This window comes from Crotalus tigris, unplaced genomic scaffold (genome assembly GCF_016545835.1).
Source record: "Crotalus tigris isolate CLP2741 ecotype Arizona unplaced genomic scaffold, ASM1654583v1 scf7180000024116.2146003, whole genome shotgun sequence".
NCBI classification, from domain to species: domain Eukaryota; kingdom Metazoa; phylum Chordata; class Lepidosauria; order Squamata; family Viperidae; genus Crotalus; species Crotalus tigris.
This window is the reverse complement of record NW_024100393.1, coordinates 281,287-300,517: the sequence shown is the minus strand read 5'-3', so window position 1 is coordinate 300,517 and position 19,231 is coordinate 281,287. Positions and strand designations below refer to the sequence as shown.

The 19,231-nt window shown below is 42.5% G+C and overlaps 1 protein-coding gene across 2 annotated transcripts in view; it reads right to left on the bottom strand.

Moving 5' to 3' along the window:
• FRZB (frizzled related protein) overlaps window positions 1-19,002 on the bottom strand; it is a 35,939-nt gene extending 16,937 nt beyond the window's left edge. Inside the window, exons 1-4 of one of the 2 annotated variants that reach the window (XM_039322533.1) lie at window positions 18,119-19,002; window positions 6,343-6,390; window positions 1,703-1,768; window positions 644-848 (exon numbers count right to left, since the gene is read on the bottom strand). In XM_039322533.1, coding sequence (XP_039178467.1) covers window positions 644-848; window positions 1,703-1,768; window positions 6,343-6,390; window positions 18,119-18,584 — 785 coding nt within the window. In that variant the 5' untranslated portion in view covers window positions 18,585-19,002. The remainder of the gene's footprint in view (window positions 1-643; window positions 849-1,702; window positions 1,769-6,342; window positions 6,391-18,118) is intronic. The other variant, XM_039322534.1, reaches the window with a different exon arrangement.
• Between the last annotated feature and the right edge of the window lie 229 nt (window positions 19,003-19,231).

Below are 19,231 nucleotides of genomic sequence, written 5' to 3'. Positions count from 1 at the left end.
TCTTCAACAATTCAGGTATTGTTTTCTATTATTAAATCCAGACTCCTAATTCTTATTACACATGTTTCCAAGAAATGTCTCCATGAAAGAAGCTGGGCATCCTTAATTCTGGGCAACGTTGAATAGATGGGAGTTTTAAAATCAAGTTATAGATACAAAGCATTATTTTTCTGGGCAACTGGGAATGCATTTAACAAAACTCTGAATAATGATCACCAACCATTTTTATTTTGAAGAAAGCCAATGAACACCAAAACCACTCTTGGAAATAAAGATGGAGCATTAAAAAATATCTGATAAACTTTAATTTATATAAAAATATTAAGAAGGTGAGGGAACCGAAAGGCATGAAGTATGTTCATTTGTTTAATGAAGACACATATAAACAAAGATCTACTCTACAGTAAAAATTAACAAGACAAGTGCTTCTGTTTACTAACTTCCTCAAAATTATTCATTGGAGATGCAGATTTTTTCTCTCTCCAGCTACTCTTCTTTTCTCCTTTTTAAAATCTCTTTTTCAATCAAAATATTAATCACCCATAAAATAGTTTGTTTTTGATAATATTTGATCCAGAATCAACTTAAAATTTCTCTTTAGGTTTTATAATTTTACTAATTAAAGGGAGGAGCCCATAATTACCTAGAACGTTCCTCATCTTCATAGCCCATGATGATATATTCTTCATTAGCGTTAAGTGGTGGGCAAAGACAGCCAGAGTTTGTATATAAATTGACTGTGTCCCTAGGAATGTTCACCAAGGAAGATTTTAGAATTTCTTTCACTTCGACCACTGCAGTGACATCATGACATTTGGTCTTTACCTCCTTAACTTTAGCCCGAATAACTGAAGAAAAAGAAGAACAGAGGTTAAAATGAAGACAGCTAATGTATCTTCCAGAATATTTTGTTCTTTTTGACTCCGGAAAGAAAGTATTTTGTTTTGTTGCTTTAAAAAAAAAGGTGTATCGTAAATTAATAATTGAAAACATAGTAAAAGTGTTATTTTCTTAAAACAATAAGCACTGTCATTAGCACCAAAAAGGTAATTTAAGAAAAGGATAGTCTTATCACTTTACTGTTAGTATTGAAGAATAACAATAGCTGTCTTCTTGAAATCAGTATTGTTTTTTATTTCTTTTCTAAAGAAGTGCTTGTACATATTATGCATGTAAAATCAATGCATTTGTATCTAATACTTTTGAAATTTCCCAAATGCATTTGGTTGATGTTGTTCCCTCCAGTAAGCTACCGTATTTTCTGGCGTATTAGACGACTCGGCTTATAAGACGACTCCTGACTTTGGAGCTGATTTGCATGCTTTAGAAAGTCATCTTATACACCAGAAAATACGGTACATATTCTCGAAGGTTTCAAGCAAAAATGTAGGGATGCCAGGCTCAAATTCCATTAAGCTTCAAAACTTGTTAATTGACCTTGGTCAATCTTTCTGGCAGTCTGAACTACCTAAAATGGTTGCTTTAAGCGTGAAACAGGTGAGGGAGGAACCTGAGCTCTTTAAAAGTCACTTTCAGCAGACAATTTTTAACCCCCAACTCAATTGACTTGAGTTTTGCTTGCCTTTGGAGATAGCAATTCGCTAAAGTAGCTGCCCAAGAACCCCTTTCTGTGAAATCATTTCTGCTTTTGTTTAATCTTCTCTTCTTCCAAAGTTATTGCTTGTCTTCATGCCATACTTACCATAGTTGTAATTGTTCCGAAGGTAGGTCTTCTGGGTAGCTTTTATAGGCTTGCATTTGCAGCGCTCTAGAAAACAGAATTTCCCTCCGCATTAGAACAAAAAAAAAAAAAAAGGAAAGGTATGTGATTTGGCAATAATCACAAACAAGCATCTGTGTTGACAGTAGGAATTGGTTTGTGTCTCACTCAGCCCATTTGTTGATGGGGAAAAAAATAAGTTTATTGCTTACATACAGTGTCTTACAGATTTATTAGAAATTTTACTGTCAAAAGAAAGATGTTATAATCATTATAGGCATTTTTTTTTCCTGCATACAGCCAGACAGAGCATAACGTTCAAGTTTGCAACAAGTTATTTTCTCAGGTTCATAAAACAAAACAGTAGTAGGATTTGTCTTGGACACTGATTCAGAGCAGAAGATTTCTATCGGGGAATGCAGACCACCAAGATTCCTAGTCTAGACATGACAAATCCCACCAGCCTATCTCTCCTCCCTGATTTTTCCCAACACAATCATTGCTTCCTTCCTCTACACAATCATTGCTGCAAATCCAAATCTATTTCAATGACATTTTCTTGCTATCTTTATAGACCAAGTTTCTTTGATACAGTGATCCGTGGGATGCAATGTTTCCAAAAGTCAAGAAACATTCATTTAGCGTGAAAGACACACTACTTCCCCTGGGGGGAAAATGTATTTGAGACTCTTAAATAACAGAACAATGCAGAAGTCAAGTTTCCATGTCCCTAATGCTCCATGTGCTTTGCTTCAGTCAGATCTCTCCTCTTGGATCACTATTAGACAGGAGAGGTGGAATAGTACCGTAGGTGAAAAAACTGAATGAGGGCACCTGTACATTTATGGTGGTGCAGTGGTTAGAATGCAGTACTGCAGGCTATTTCTGCTAACTGCCAGCTGCCAGCAATTTGGCAGTTCGAATCTCACCAGGCTCCAGGTTGACTCAGCCTTCCATCCTTCCGAGGTCGGTAAAATGAGGACCCAGATGGTTGGGGGCAGTATGCTGACCCTGTTAACTGCTTAGAGAGGGCTGTAAAGCACTGTGAGGTGGTATATAAGTGCTATTGCTATTCTAGCAAAAAATAATAATAATCCAAATACTCTCCTCTCCTGATAAGAAACCCACAGCAAAGAGTAGAATGCTTCTAGGATACAGCCAGCCTGCAGGTCAATGGCTGATGTCACGTACACATTGTTGTTTTAACAGATTGCTAGCAAAGCAAATCTTTCCCACTCCGCCTTTTCCCATCTTCCAAACTGATGGTAACTTTAACATTGGGAAGATCAAACATTTCCCCTTCTTGGCTAAGGGGGAAAGGAAAATAAAGCAAAGTGAGCTGACAGAAGTACTGGTACTCCTCACTTAGCAAGCATTTGTTCAGCAACAGTTCAAAGTTAAGCTGGCACTGAACTTGATTGCACTGAACAAATGGTAGTTATGCCCAATCCCAGAAATTATGGGCGCTGCAGAGTCCATGGTCATGTGATTAAAATACGGGCACTTAGCAGCTTATATAAGCAGTACTGATAATACTTATAATTAATCACTGGGGCTCTTCAATTCCTCTCCTCCCTTCGCCACTTATCTCTCATCCATCTCTTGGCTTCCCTGCTTTCTGCCTCTTTGCACTCTACTGGCCCTGCTACCCCCAGTTTGCTTTTGCTGTTTTCTTCCTCCTGCTGCTGATGAATTGCACCTGATCTAATCCTCCCCAAGGCACGGCTAGTCACACCAGGCCTTCTTCCTGAGGCCACCCACACCTTTATCCAAGTTGCCCGTGGACTTCTTGCGATGGATTGGGTGAGTTTGGGAATGGTTTGGATTGGGTAGGCCAGGGGTAGGCAACCTTGGCTCTTTTATGACTTGTGGATTTCAACTCCCAGAATTCCTGAGCCAGCATGGCTGGATCAGGAATTCTGGAAGTTGAAGTCCATGAGTCATAAATGAGCCAAGGTTGCCTACCCCTGGGGTAGGCCCTTGCCTGACAACATGGTGGGATTCAGTTAACAACAGCAAACAATAGTAGTTGGACTGTTGTTGCGAGGTAAAACAGTCATGGGACATGACTGCATTACTTAGTGATGGATATTCTGGTCCCAATTACTGTTGTAACTCAAGGCAGATTCTCACCCACATAGTCAGCTACAGCTGATCTTTAGAGACAAACTTCTGTATCAGTCCCAGCCATCCCACTAATCTGCATTAGTGATATTTTTTTCTCAAAATATACATTTTTCAACAATGATTCCTTCTGTTCTGATAAGGCAAGATATTACACTGCAAGCTTATGGACTCTGTCATCTTGCTTAGTTAAATTGTTAGTTTGCTGCCTGATCATTTATATATCATTGAATAGAAAATACAGAAAACACTGTAATAGACATACATACATACTTCCAAGACAATATCATATGTTTTTACATGTCTTGCCTGTCTTTTTGCTTTTGACTTTGCCAGTCAAGGTAAGAAATACACCAACAGAGAAATGTAAGAAAACTTAATCTAGCTTTCACCTGGAAGAAAACCTTATTTGCCTTCTTAGTAATAACAGGAATAAAAAATCACTACAGGGCTCCTTGTGTCTACAATCCAGAAAGCATAAGTATCTGAGCACTACGGATTTTCACATCTATTTGCATGATTCAAAGCTGAGAAATGTGCAAAACATTTTAAGTTCAAAATACCCTGTTTTGAATGGAAAGCAACATTCCTTGAAGTATTCTGAGCTGATAAGACTTGCAGGATAATCAGAATATCAACAGATGCTTGCAATACAATTGGAATAAGCTGCTTTGAGCTCAAGAGCATTTTAAATTCAAAACATTTTGCACCTTCAGTGGAATTCTACTTTAAATTGGCTATGTTTTCTTAAGCTACCACTGCAGGAGAACCCCAATTCTTCAGTCATTACATTGGTTGCGCCTAGACTTTGTGGTCCAACTCAAAATGCTGGGTTTTGAAAATTCCTGATCTGATACAATACAGTGCTGGGTAGGTCATCTAGAGAAAAGCTAAACTGAGTCTTGCCCCCCTCCCACAAAATAGGGGTGGGGGAAATGGGTGGATTACAAAATAGTGGTAATCCTGTGTAGCATGCCATCTCCAGCAATATCCTAGGTCAGTGATGGCGAACCTTTTAGAGACCGAGTGCCCAAAAACAGCCCCATTCCCAGCCTGCCCCCGCTCTGCCCACCCACCCTCACCCTGCCTGCTCTCAGGGCCAACCATGGCCCACTGCAGATCGCCCAGTTGGCCCTGCAGCGCCGTGGTGGCCACGCCCTCCACTCGCGCCCTGCAACATCTGCTGCCCAGCTGTCATGTGTTTGGCTGTGCTGCTCTGCCTGGGCCGCACCTGGGGGTGACTCTTCTCCGGGGGGGCTGCTGATGAGGGGACTGCAGGGGGAGGCAGGACTGGGGCAATGGCATGTGTGCCCACAGAGAGGGATTACTTGATTAGATATTGCCTAAAGACATTGTTCACCAGCAAAAATACACTATGGAACATTTGTAATGTTTGTCAGAATAGTGTCATAGGTTCGTGACCACTGTCCTAGGTACTTCCCTTCTTGGCCATTAGTAGAAAAATATTTTAAAGCTGGCATTTGATAATTTGGAAGCCCGCTAGGAGAACAGTATGACCAAAAAAGTATTATAAAGGATGTGATAAGCAATTAAAAATGAATGGCTATGGGCCAAAGAATTAGAATAATGTGTAGAAAAGGATCCACTATTCTTCCAAATTGGATGTGATATCTCATCAAAAGTGGTATGTTTTTTTTAAGTTTCATGTGTAGCTCTCAAAAAGTGAGGTTGTCTATAGCTTTGATGGAAAAGATGAGTCCTAGATATCCTAGGGATTGACGGGTGAGAGATAGGTGTCCAGGCATAAGGAAGAGCAAGGGAAAATTAGTTGCACTTTTTAAAACTTAAGGAACTAGAGCTAGAGAAACAATGGACATTGCAAATGCAACTTTTAAGAATATTATTTTTTATCAGCATAGTTTATGTCTTTTAGTATACAATAACTACAAACGACAGCAAAAGCATTATATTTTTAAAATAAAAAAAAGTTGGGAGAAACGTTTTAGATTTTTTGAAACACAAACACACATTTTGTGAAAAGGACAAAAGTGTTATTTCCAGCCCAGAAAGAACGAGTAATTATTTATACAAAAGAACTTGCCAATTGTTTTTCTTAGGGATTACTTGATTAGATATTGCCTAAAGACATTGTTCACCAGCAAAAATACACTATGGAACATTTGTAATGTTTGTCAGAATAGTTCAGGTCCAAGGCTTTTCTTTGAACATTATCCCACAGTACCTCTTTTAATAGGGTATTAAATACATAAACAAAGCATAATAATGAAAATTTCCATGTTATTTTAGGGAATGTGAAGTGCTTCACATGGAATTCAGTTTCTGCTGTAATTTTTACAATAGCCTGAAACAACCTGGCTCCTTCCCAGTGTGTTGGGACTATAACTCCCAGAATTCCCAGCAAGCATGGTCTTTGGCACTATTATGTTGCTTCTATTCTGTTGAGGCCTGAGCTCAACAAAACAACAACAAAAAAGAATAAAAGGCAAAAACAAGGTATTAGATAAAAATGTACTCACCGGCATTGGTGCCTCTACAGTTCCCATTATTAGAATCCATAGGGAAATCTAGCATGAATTGTTAAATATGTAAACAAGTGTTAGTATTTTTAATACTGGATTATTCAACACAGCCACAACAAAATGCTTAAATTTTCATCCATTAAAAAAGACTTCCCCAATTCAGTATCCTTGGAAGAGTTGGCTTGAAAATCTCAGAATCCCCAATACAATATAAATACTATAAATTCTGGGACTTAAAATCATGGAATGAGGAAGACTGTGTCAGTAGTAAGTGGAACTAAGATTACATTTGCTTTTTTAAAAAATCAGATAGGATGGGGAGCTTTCCCTCAGGAGCCAAGTATAAAGGTCTATCGTCCTATAATAAAAAGAATTTGCCATACAGGTAGTTCTCCATTTATGACTGATTGTTTAGCAGCTGTTTAAAGTTGCAACCAAACCAAAAAAGGGGACATACGACCTGGATCCAAAGTTCCAAAAGCCACACTCCTTTGGTGAACTGTCCACCATGTTAAAATACAAGACATTAATCTACACTTGTTGTTGCTACTGTTCTTCAACTTACAATACCTTCAGCTTTAATGATCACCCCTAAAAATGCTTCAGATCTAATAATTTCATACACCGAAAGACCAAGGATACATGAACTTTAAATATAGGCTATCTGTTTCAAGAATGAGCCTACAATCTTAGGGGAATGAATTTGTATACATCAGCTCCAAACTTTAATAGCAATTCATAAAACAGTAACTAGAGCTATCAGCCAAATAAAACCTTGAGACATTGATTGAACTACTGAATCTTGAAAGGGTTCAACTGAAAGACATTCCCATGTTATCAAACCTTTAGTGTAGGCACCTTTAGTAACGCATTGAATTAATTCATTAGAAATGTAGTCTCAATTAATTGCAATGGTATTTTCTTGGAAACTGCTAATTCATGGTGTTTGTTTTTTTCTCCACCTTGCCTGGCAAATTTATTCAATATGTTTGGACTAAACTCCCATCACACCCAAATGACCATGCTTGACAATATGGGAGCTGCAATTCATATATTTGGAGACCTTCAGTTAAATGAAAGCAGTATTAAAACAATAGGAAAGACAAAAGTGGTTAAAGCAGTGGTTCTCAACCTTTATAATGCCGCGACCCCCAACCGTTCGTAAGTCAAGGACTAAACCGGTCGTAGGTCGAGGACTACCCAACCAGTTGTAGGTCGAGGACTACCCAACCAGTCGTAAGTCAAGGACTTTCCCTGCCCAGGAGCACTGCGCATGCATGGTGCTGCCCCCTGCGCCGGCCGAGGTGTAGCTGGCATGCGGCAGAGACGGAGCAGGCCAACCACCAGCTGGGCCACCAGCTGGCCCAGCCCAAGGGAGGTAAGGCACCCGCCGGAAAAGGGGAAAAAATGGCGGACAGCCTTGCTTGGCGATCCCTGTGAAATGGTCGATCGACCCCAAATGGGGTCGTGACCCATAGGTTGAGAACCTCTGGTTTAAAGTATTCACTGAGCAAATATCAAGAAGGCATTAGTAATGCTAGATATTCATGCTTGAGAATTTATTTTATTTATTGAGCAAATCTATATGACACCTGACTTGCAACACTGGCATCTAAAGAGGGAATCGGTGTGGAAGATGTAACTACCTGAAGCTTGAAAATCAATCTGTTGCAGAATCAGATTCTCTCTGCCAAAGAAACGGGGATGGGGGTGTCTTTTCAAAAGGGGAAATGGCTTCAGACCAAACAAACAGAACTTCAGTGGGATTTCATATCTTGTCTCTAAGATTCTGTTCATACTCTTTGAACTGCATTTACAGACTACTTCCTAATACAAAGAAGCCAATAAAATCAGTATGTAGAGCCAGATATCTAGCACTGATGATATTACCTAGTTTGGGTAAAGAAAAGTCTGCAAGAAAACAAGCTCAGAGAGCACCAAGGGCCCCTCAGAGCCATATATCATCCCTGCCTTACTATATTTCATTTTTTTTCCCCAGGAGATGGAGGGAGAGTAAAAGTTTGAGCCTTAGCACAGCCATCTATCCCTGTCCCAACACGACTAAAAGGGGCCAAAGTTGAAGAAGGCTGCGCCAAAGTATATATCTCTTCTCAGACTGCTATTGATTATTAAATGTAGAAGATTTCGTTTTCTACACTTATTTCTGTTATGTTCAGGTCATCCGCTCCCAATTATTTCTCTGCTGTTTAAGTTCACAGACATGTCAACATCTTTGAGCCTAAATGATCTGGTGATTTTCCACATTATTAAGTTGCTTTTCTTGGATGGGGCTAAGACAGGATTATCTGTATTGGGCAATACTGCTTATCCTTGTAGCACAGCTAAAATTGTAACATGGCTCCCTGACTCCCACTAAGAGATAAAAGACATAGAAACCACAAAAGGCCTTCTATGTTTTGCTTTGACTTTTGCCAAGAGTAGACTTCAGATAGCAAGAATGTGACACTCTGTGCCTAGACTTTCTTTTGATGCAAGGCTCCTGCCTTTCAAATGAGTACACTACAGTATTCTCAGTCAGTCCCCACCCCCAAAACCCTTTATCTTCCATATCCTCCTTTCTCCAGAAAGAAACTTAACTGTCCAAAACAGGTCACATTCTGAGCTGTATAGAGAAGAGGGTTGCTGAAATTCCCTGCTTCCATGTTTCACTTACAGAAGCCTTTCACTGGCAGAGGGACAATAGTTGGAGTCATCCCCAATAGAGTGGGAGTCTTCCTCAGATATCCTTTTCTATCTCTGTTGAGTATAATAAATATGCAGTCCTTGACTTACAATAACAACAGCAATAGCACTTAGACTTATACACCGCTTCATAGTGCTTTACAGCCCTCTCTAAGCAGTTTACAGAGTCAGCCTTTTACCCCCCAACAATCTGGGTCCTCATTTTACCTGCCTCGGAAGGATGGAAGGCTCAGTCAACCTTGAGCCTGTCAGGATCGAACTCCAGGCTGTGGGCAGAGGTTAGCCTGCAATACTGCATTCTAACCACTGCGCCACCAGGGCTCTTTATACAATCACAGCTGGGACCAGAAAAGTGGTTAAGTGAATTAACAATGTTATTTTTTTGCCATGGTTGTTAAGTGAATTATATCATTGTTAAATGAATCATCTGGTTGTTAATCCGGGTTTCCCCACTGACTTTGCTTGTCGGAAGCTGCCTGGGAAGGTTGTAAATGGCAATCAAATGTCTTTGGGATGCTGCAACCATTGTAAACACATGCTGGTGACCAAGCAACAATTGTAGGGATGCTGTAACTTCAAATGGTCGCTAAACAAATGGTGTGAGTCAAGGACTACTTGTATTAGGGAGACTTACATTCTCTGTAAAGGGCTTTCAACTGGAGCTGGAGCTGTATGTGAGGTCCGGCACTTTTTTTTTTTTTAACAAAAAAAAAGCACTGAGTAGTATTAATAGGGATTTGCAAATTGAAGTTGAAAGAATTTGGGGGGGGGGAGTCAACTGTAACTAGAGCTCAGACAGCCATACTGAAGTGATTCCCCAAATATTTTAAAGTTTTACATTTGCAACGCTGACTTTGCAGAAAACCCCCTCCAAATATTACAGTGATACCTCCATGAACTCTTGGTTCCTGGTTAAAACCCAAATAATGAGAAAATGGCCAGTAATATATTGTGACATTCACTGGATGAATAAACTATGATGATGACAAATATGATTATTTAATATTTAAAGCCACAGGTTTTAATGCCAAATCCCTTTAATGTTCTTTTAAAACAGACCTCCTCTAAATTCATTGGTAATTATAGTGAAGAAAATGAGATTATAGGTCTCCATTTTCTACAATGGTTGTCCTTCCTAAGCATTTTCTTAAATATATTGTTTTAGTAGCAAGTTGGTTATCAGCACTGAGCAATATAGAAAATAATCATTCTCCTTTTGAGATAGCAATTGTATCAAGTGTCCATGGAGGGCAGGATAAGATCGAAACATATAAATAGTTTAAAAAAAATAAATGTCAGCCTTCCTTTCTTTTTTCACAAGCAAGACAAAATTGCTTACATGGAGAACTGCATTTCCAGCCTCTACTTCATTTTTCTTTTTTTCTTCTTCTAGGAAATAGCACGGTACATCTTTTAAAATTTATTTGATTTGTATAATTGATTTATACCCTGCCTCGCTATCAAAGGGGTAAGCAGGGTGGAGAACAAAATTAAAATATTAGTGGGGTCCAAAGTGGTATGATCCAAAATGTCATCCCATCAGGTACCTTCTCATGCTGCTTAATAGATAACAAAACTGTCTTGGAAAGGCAGTTTCCATGATGTGAGGTCCCAGGAAGTGAACAGAAGCAGTTTTGAGCTGGGATCTTTGCCTATATGAATGCCTGTCAGTCAGCTGTTCATGGCTAAGAAAGATTGCTTGGGATTGGTGATCAGGTTGCTCTCGAACTTCATACTCTGTCATGCTCTGTTGTGCTTCATGGAGCTGAAGGGATAAACTTTTCATTTGGGAGAAGTGTGCTTATGGGCCTTGAATCACCAAAGGCTGGACAAGAGGGTTACAGGAGGACAGGACAGGAGGTCCTATCTTCCATTATAGGCCCAGTCCACACATTTAGTTTCAAAAGTGGGAATCTTTGGTTCTCCAGATGTTGAATGTCAACTCCCAGCAGATTAATCACAGGAAATGTAAAAAGCTGTGCACTTATTGTGGGTAATGGAAAATTAGATTTAACACAGCCAAAGGTTGCTGGATGGTAAGAGCTGGCCCAAGACTTTATGTGCCATTCAGAAACACTGCAACCTGCCATTAAGCCAATGAGTGAAATCACTAGATAGCCCATTCTTAGTCCACATGTGACTGTCAGCCTAATTTTATGTACTCCCTGGCCTAATTTCAGAAGCCCTTGCAATCAGTCAAGACAAGTGATAGTAGAACTGAATGCAATAACATCTCAACTCACTTTTGACTTTGCCTTCCACCCCTTCCTGCCTCAGGTCTGCCCATCATTACTCCACAGATGCAGTGGTGGGATTCAAATATGTAAACAACTGGTTCTTTGTGTGGATGCCGCTTCCAGAAGTCCATTCTGGGCCTGGGCAGCAAAAAATTAGCTACTGGTTCTGCCAAAATGGTGTGAACCGGCTGGATCCCACCATTGCACAGATGTCTCGTGAGAGAAAACAGCCTTGTCTAGGGAAAAAAGTTATTCCTCCTGATTCACAATGACTGATAGTGGGGCCTTTCTCTGATTTCAGACCAGAGTCTTGCCAAGACATAGCAAGAACAGGGGTATGTCTGCCCAATAACTGTAATTTTTTTTTTTTGCTGTGGCTGTTATCACAAAGCAAACTCTTTTGAATATACAATGCATTTAAGATGATTCCTCCCTAAAGCTTTGTGATCATAACTTAGCAGGACATATCCAAAGCACAGTACAGCCCCAGGAGCTGTAAGCAGTGCTACAAAACCCGACTTCTTTCTGGCCACATCTGCCTACAGCAGTGGTTCTCAACCTTTTTAATGCCGTGACCCCCAACCGGTCGTAAGTCGAGGACTAAGCCGGTTGTAAGTTGAGGACTAAACCGGTCGTAAGTCGAGGACTACCCAACCGGTCGTAAGTCGAGGACTTTCCCTGCTGCGCGTGCGTGGTGCTGCCCCCTGCACTGGACGAGGCGTAGCTGGCAAGCGGCAGAGATGGAGCAGGCCGACCACCGGCTGGGCCACCAGCTGGCCCAGCCCAAGGGAGGTAAGGCACCTGCCGGAAAAGGGGAAAAAAATGGTGGACAGCCTTGCTTGGTGACCCCCGTGAACTGGTCGATCGACCCCAAATGGGGTCGCAACCCATAGGTTGAGAACTGCTGGCCTACAGCTTATGATCCACATGGAGATGCAAATTAAAATTGGGGAGCAGACCGACAGGTTTGCTGGGGAGATCCCAGGGCCCTGGGGTGTTTAAGCATAAGCCTTGGATCCATACAAACAGGTGTAATTGATCCACAAGTCACACCTGCTTGCATGGACCCAAGGCTTGTGCTTAAACAGCCAGGGTGCCGAAACCCCTCCTGCAAAATCCTATTAGTCTTCCCCCCACCCCTCCCAATTTGAGTTTGTAATCTCCATTTCCCAAAGTTTCAAAGCACTGTTTAGTCTACTTTTAGAAGATGAGGAATTCGTATTCCTGGAAGGAGTGGGGGGGAGCTGTGGGCAGAGAGAGGAAAGAAAGGTGGCTTCAGCCTAGTGGCCAGTGTGTTTGTTTAGTTTAAAAAACATCTCAGCACTAAGAATGTCATCATGTTCCCCCCCCCCCCCGTCAGTGAAAGAAAGTGTTCATGGATTCCACCCTGGCTTTATTCAATGAAACTATTGTGCTCTTTGTGGTCCTCCGTAATAGGTAACGTTGGGGCAATCTGACAGAAAACGACTTCTCCGTAGCCTTGAATATGACGGTTTCTTAATGGCTTGCCGAGTTTTTGCCAAGCTGGATTTCAGTGCTGATCTGTTCTGAAGGCACTTTGGGAAGCACCTCCGTGCTTAGGGGAGGTGGACCTTTGCAGAGGCTTCAATGGGAGACATTCACCCTCCCCGCCCCCCCAGCCCGCCATTCGAAACCACTTGCCCGCAGAGCTTCCCAGCAGGTATCAGACCCAAGGCAGCTGAAACAACAGTCAACACTCTGTCTGTAGACAGATCTGGGGAGAGAGGTTTAGAATGGCTGAAGCTTGAAGGCCAGTTGTCAAAATACGAGGCAAATTAAGACTGGGGAGTAGGATGAGTCTGCTAGGAGGGAAATGGGCTGCCCCAACTGTCTCAGCTGAAGCCAGAAGGTGCAAGTTTAGCTGTGGTGTGGAGGTAAAAAGATACAGTTAGGAACACACTGACTGGGTTGTACAATGTACTTTTAGAAAGGCACGAGAGAGCAAACCTATCCTGAGATGTATACCTTCCTTTCTTTTAGCTCTAGTTTACATTCATAAGATGACCTAGATTTTCAAATTTATAAGTCTCAGCTTTCTGGTGCCCAGATGATGTCTGGAATCATTTCCACCCATTCCAAAACCTGGCATAATGGAAAAGCAAACCTTCTGCGCATAGCCATGAAGTCAGTCAAATAGTGAAACTGAGGACATGGACAAGCAAGCCTGGAGTATGGCAAGTACTTAGCAAGCCAAATGTCAGCAAGCCAATACAGACAACTTCCTTAGTCACTGTAAAGTGGTCACTAGAGCACTTTTGACATTTATCCTGTGCATTCTGCAGTTTTTCCATCTTAATTCAGAGCACTCTAGTCTTACAAGAGTAAGGTACGAACCTGGAAATGCTTGTGACTTTTCAAATCCAGCACTTTTCCTCCATTCCTGAATTAGAAAATCTTTTTTTAATTAACATTAAAATAAGGTTTATAAGTTTCACAATTGTGATATAGAGCCATCATTTAAAATGCCAAGGATTTCTCAATCTTGCTCTTCCCCAACCTTTCTGGAGGCTGGTGGCCCAGAGTGGGAAGGGGGAGGGGAAAGAGGGGATGATTTTGTGGGAGGGGCAGGCGCATGTCCAGGTGCATGCACACACACGAGTGCCTGCACATTCGCAGCAATGCTTGGGCAAGTGGGGCTGCAAGCGCCCACGAGGTTCGTGTGAGGCCATGAGCCCCTACAACAAGGCTCGCATGAGTGGGGCCGTGTGCGTGCACCAGCCAGCCGCTCTCACGGATCAGTGGCAATTAGGCCACGGCCTGGTTGGGGAGCCCTGCTTTATAGCTGAGCATCCCTGGCGATTACATGGATAAGTCCCTGTAGTTTTCTTAGCAACATTTTCAGAAGAAGTTTGCCATTGCTTTCTTTCTTGGGATGAGAAAGAATGACTGGTCCATGTTTTACCAATTAACTTCTGTATCTAAGGCAGGATTAGAACTTGGGTTTCCTCACTCTTCATCTAACCCAGGGGTAGACAACCTTGGCTCAGGAGTTCTGGGAGTTGAAGTCCACGAGTCATAAAAGAGTGAAGGTTGCCTACCCCTGATCTAGCCTCTTAACAACTAGACCAAGCTGGCTCTTTCTTTGCTTATAGATATATCTTTATGCTCAGCTGTCTTATTTGAATGGCATGCATTCTTTTGCCAGAGCATCTGTCAACTCAGGTGGATTTCAAGCAATTCCTCATCAGGTTAAAGACATAGATCCTTTAGAGCCCCAGATATTGTTAAACAACAACTTTGTTTTTCATGCTAAGAGCTTGTAATTCAGTAACACAGGTAGTCCTTGGCCTACAACAGTTCATTCAGTGACCGTTCCAAGTTACAACATCACTGAAAAATGTGACTTACGGCTGTGTTTCACACAACCATTGTAGCAGCCCCAGGGTCACGTGATCAAAATTCACACAGTTCGCAACTGACTCACATTTATGATGATTGCAGTGTCCCAGGATCATGGGATCACCTTTGGTGGGACTTTCTGACAAGCAAAGTCAATGGGTAAACCAGATTCACTTAAAGCAGGGGTTCTCAACTTTGGCAACTTTAAGACTTGTGGACTTCAACTCCCAGAATTCCTCAGCCAGCTTTGTTAGCTGAGGAATTCTGGGGATTGAAGTCCACAAGTCTTAAAGTTGCCAAGGTTGAGAACCCCTGACTTAACGACTTAAGTGTGACTAACTTAACAACTGCAATGATTCACTTAAAACTGTGTCAAGAAAGGTGACAAAGTGAGGCAAAACTCACTTGACAAAGGTCTCGCTTAGCAACATAAACCTTGGGCTCAATTGTGGTCGTAAATTGAGGACTACCTGTCTAGGAGAGATTACAGATTTTCCACCTTTTCAGTATGGAAAGGGTTTCCTTTAATTGGAACTTTTGGGAAATCGCAGATACACCAGAAACTGAATCCCAGAAATCTTAAGCAAAGCAAAGCAAACACACTACAGTGCCAGCTAATACAAACAATCTTGGTTTTGAGTAGTTGAAGGCTTCCATTTTTTTCCCAAGACATAGAGGAATTTTAAGGGTCATCTGCCAATACTATCACTGGTGAGCTCACAGCCAGGAGACTGTAAGCAGAGGTATCTCACCAAAGAGATCTTCCTCAAGGACTCTCTGTATTCTGGATTTCATGATTACTTATCATGCATCACCATGATAAAAATTTAAACATACTGGAGAAATGTAAGGGGGGGGGGAGTTACACCAATGAATAGCCAATCCTCAAGAGGTTACTTTATCGTCACTGACCAAGATTTGCCAAATGGAATTTCTGAAAGCTCTCATTTAATTGTGGTAGGCTCTGCCTATTGTAGACATCTGTAAGTATCCTCCTGATCATCTTGCTAAGTCTATATGGTAAGTTAATAATTGGTCATACAAAGCTACCTTTGGATTCCAATACACATTTCTCTTGGAGTCTCAAACACTCTCATAGCGTCTGAGCATAAATCACCAGCTGTTTCCTAATTCCTACTGAATTTCCAAAGTGACTGAGGATAACAGTATGTTGATATGGAAATGGAGAAGATGGAGGTTTATGGCAATTGGCACACAAATCTGAGACACTTCTTGGCAAGGTTTTCAGAAGTGGTTCGCCCTTGCCTTCTTCTTAGGGCTGAGAGACAGTGAGGGGCCCAAGATTACCCAGCTGGCTTCATGACCAAGGTGGGACTAGAATTGCATCCTAATGCAGGATTTCCCAACCTTGGCAACTTTAAGACGCATGGACTTCAACTCCCAGAAGTCCATTCATCTTATAATTGCCAAGGTTGGAAAACCCTATTTTTTTAAAAAAACAAGAAAACATCTGTGAAATACCATGTGTAGCTGAAAAAGTGTTGTGCAGCCACCTGATTTACAAAGTGGTCAAGAGGTATGTGTGCCATTATTCCAATTCCACTGTGCAGCCACCACCACTTCATAAGTATGCAGCCTCCCTGGCTTTAACTAGAATCCAAAGAAAAACAAGAACCCATTTAAATCTATGGGACTTCTTCAGATCAATAAGGGCAAGTAGCAAGGGAAGATGCAGAAGGATGGAGGTTCTTAAAACAGAAACCAGCAGTTTCATTTTTCTAGCATCTTCAGCACTAGCATTTCAAGAACCACTACCAAAATAAATTCGAAAAAAAAACCATACAAGATCCTAATAATAAAGCAGAAAGTTGCAAAACTTTTTTTTTTTTTTTTTGCAAAGAAATTAACTTTGGGGAAACAAATTTTACCATTCTAGTGATAGCCACACAGCAGAGGAAAGCTAGGTCCTTAGTGAAAGTCACAGCTGGTAATCAGATGCCCATTTACACTAAGCAGCAGATTTCTTTCCATAGAATACAATACCGTTTGCTTCAATACTAAACAAATGTTCAGTTTGTATATAAGACCAATTATCTTAATTCATCCCACAGAAAAGAAACCTGAACGCATGGGCAAGAAACACTACAATTGTGGACAAACTGTCAAGTGTCCTAGATTTCATCATCATCCAGGGGATTTAGACATAGGATAACCCCACTAAAACTGGTACTAACTCCTCTTCCCTTCCCTTCCCTTCCCTTCCAATGCAGACTTAAATACATTTTTGTAATGTCTTGAATGAACAGAACCAGAAAAAGCTAACAAGCATTTTTAGTTAATCATAAGGAAAGTATTGCCTGGGAACAGAGTCCAAAGTCTAAGATTTTTTTTCTTGCAAAAATTTTTTTGCTATGAAAATTTTGCAATAACTTAAATGGGGAACAGAATATGAGGCACTAGGGAAGGTTGCAAGCTTCTCAGGAGGCTAGGGCTGGAGAAGCTACAATTGTGGAATGGAAAGGCAATAAGGGAGTCAGAAGACCTGGTTTGCTGGAACTGTAGTTTACCAACATAAAGTAAAGCAAATTATCATGGTTACACACTGGAAATGGAGATACACCCATAAACTTAGAACAAGAAAAATTAAAGGCACTTCATTGCTTTAATTGCTGCTGGAGACCAACCCTCATTAGCCTCAGGCAGTAATAACTGGAAACCACAGATTCCTCAATCTTTGTTGAGATATATCAGGCATGATAGATAAGGATTTGAAAAGTTGATTAATCGTTTCACAGTTCTTATGGTTAAGTTCATTTCCAAACTAGAGATTTACAGTGTAAATCAGCATCATTGTGGCTACACAAAGGTACAAGGATGGATAGATGATTACAAATGACTAGAGATTGGCCTACTTTTACACAGGTCAAAGAGTTTGATGGGAAAGTTTGGGAACACAAGTGATTGCCATAATAATAGATTGATGCTTATGTTGTGGGCAAATATAGACAATAAGGCCTGGAAATTTGAAAGGATAGGTAAGGTTTACTTGCAAATAAGGAAAAGATGGGCAACTGTAGAAAGAAGACAAGGATCCACTGACAGTGAATGAGTGAGGTTAGATTGGAAAGGCCAGCAGATTTGAGACAATAGTTTAGTTGAGGAGAACTTCTACAGACAATGGTTCTCTTAGGGAGAAGGAACTCTTGAGCAAATTTATCCACATTTATTTCCCCCTTTTCTCATGGTACACACTCCCTCCTCCTCCTCTTCTTAACACAGTGATTCTGGATTCTCCACCCAATTTCATTTCTCCAAGGGGCCTCTAGACAAGGTAGTGGTGGAGGGATTTTAAGGAAAATGTGCGATTCTGAACTTGGAAGTCTCCAAGGATCCAGAAAACACCTGATGGTTCGAATTCGAGCCAGGCTTAGGGAGGTGGAAGAGAAACGTCAGAAGGGCAAGGCCAGGGATTTCAGGATAGTGGCTGGGGGAGGAAACCGAAGGCAACTCACCGGATCCTTCGGCAGTGACAATCGCCTCGGGGGAAATGCAGACCCCTCGGTCGTAAACAGGCAGCTCGTCGCAGGCCAGGCTGTCCGGCCAGGCGTGGCCGTACTTGATGAGGACCGGTTCGCAGCCCGTCCGGGCCCTCTCGCAGACGGATTTGCAAGGCTTGATGGGCTCGTGCTGGAAGTCGAGGGTGCAGATGGGCGCGTACATGGCGCAGAGGAAGAAGAGCAGGTCCGGGCTGCAGTGGATGCCCAGCAGCCCCTCGAACTGCTCCATGGCCAGGATGGCATTGGCCTGCGTGCTGTGGTGCAGGTGGTTGGGCATCTTGGTCATATTCCAGGGCAGAGACTTGCAGAGCGGGATGCGCACCGGCTCGCACGCCGCGCCCCGCGCCCCCGGCGCCCAGGAAGCCAGCAGCCCGGCCAGGGCAAGCAACAGAACGGGCGGAGGCGGCAGCAGCAGCAGCATCTTCTCAGAGCTGTGGCCGCAACCCAGCGACAATCTCTATCCTTGGCGAAGCCCGCTTTCTTCCCGGCGGAGGAGGGTGGACCGCCCCCGACTGCTCGGGAACCCCTCTGTGGGCGACTCCTACAAATAGTCTGGCCGCAGCTGCGGGGCCGAAAACTGGCCGGGGAGCCTCTCCCACCTTTTCCGCACAGCCTCCTTCAGAGAGTATCCGGCTCGGGCAGAGCGGAGCAGCAGGCTAGAGAGGCAAGAGGGAAAAAGAAGTTGCGCCGGTGCGGGAGAGGCGCGAGGTCGAGGAAAGAAGTTTCCCGAGGGAGACGGGAGACCAGTCGCGCCGCTCAGCGAGCTCAGGTCCTTCAAGCCCGGCTTCGCTGATGTGTGACTGGATCGCGCCGCTGCTTTTTCACTCCTTTCCCACCTCCCGGCCGGAGAGCCCCACCTCCCTTCTCGCGCCGCACCCCCCTCGGCTCCCCCTCCCACCCACCCACCCACTTTTTCCTAGGAGAGAGAGAGAGAGAGAGAGAGAGAAAAGAGCGACCTGACCTGAGGCTGCCTCCCGCTTCTCTCCCGGGCAGACGCCCCCCGCCCCTTTCTGTTTATCCATCTGGAAAGCGGCCGCCTCTTTCGCTCGCTTTGCGCCGGGTTTTTTT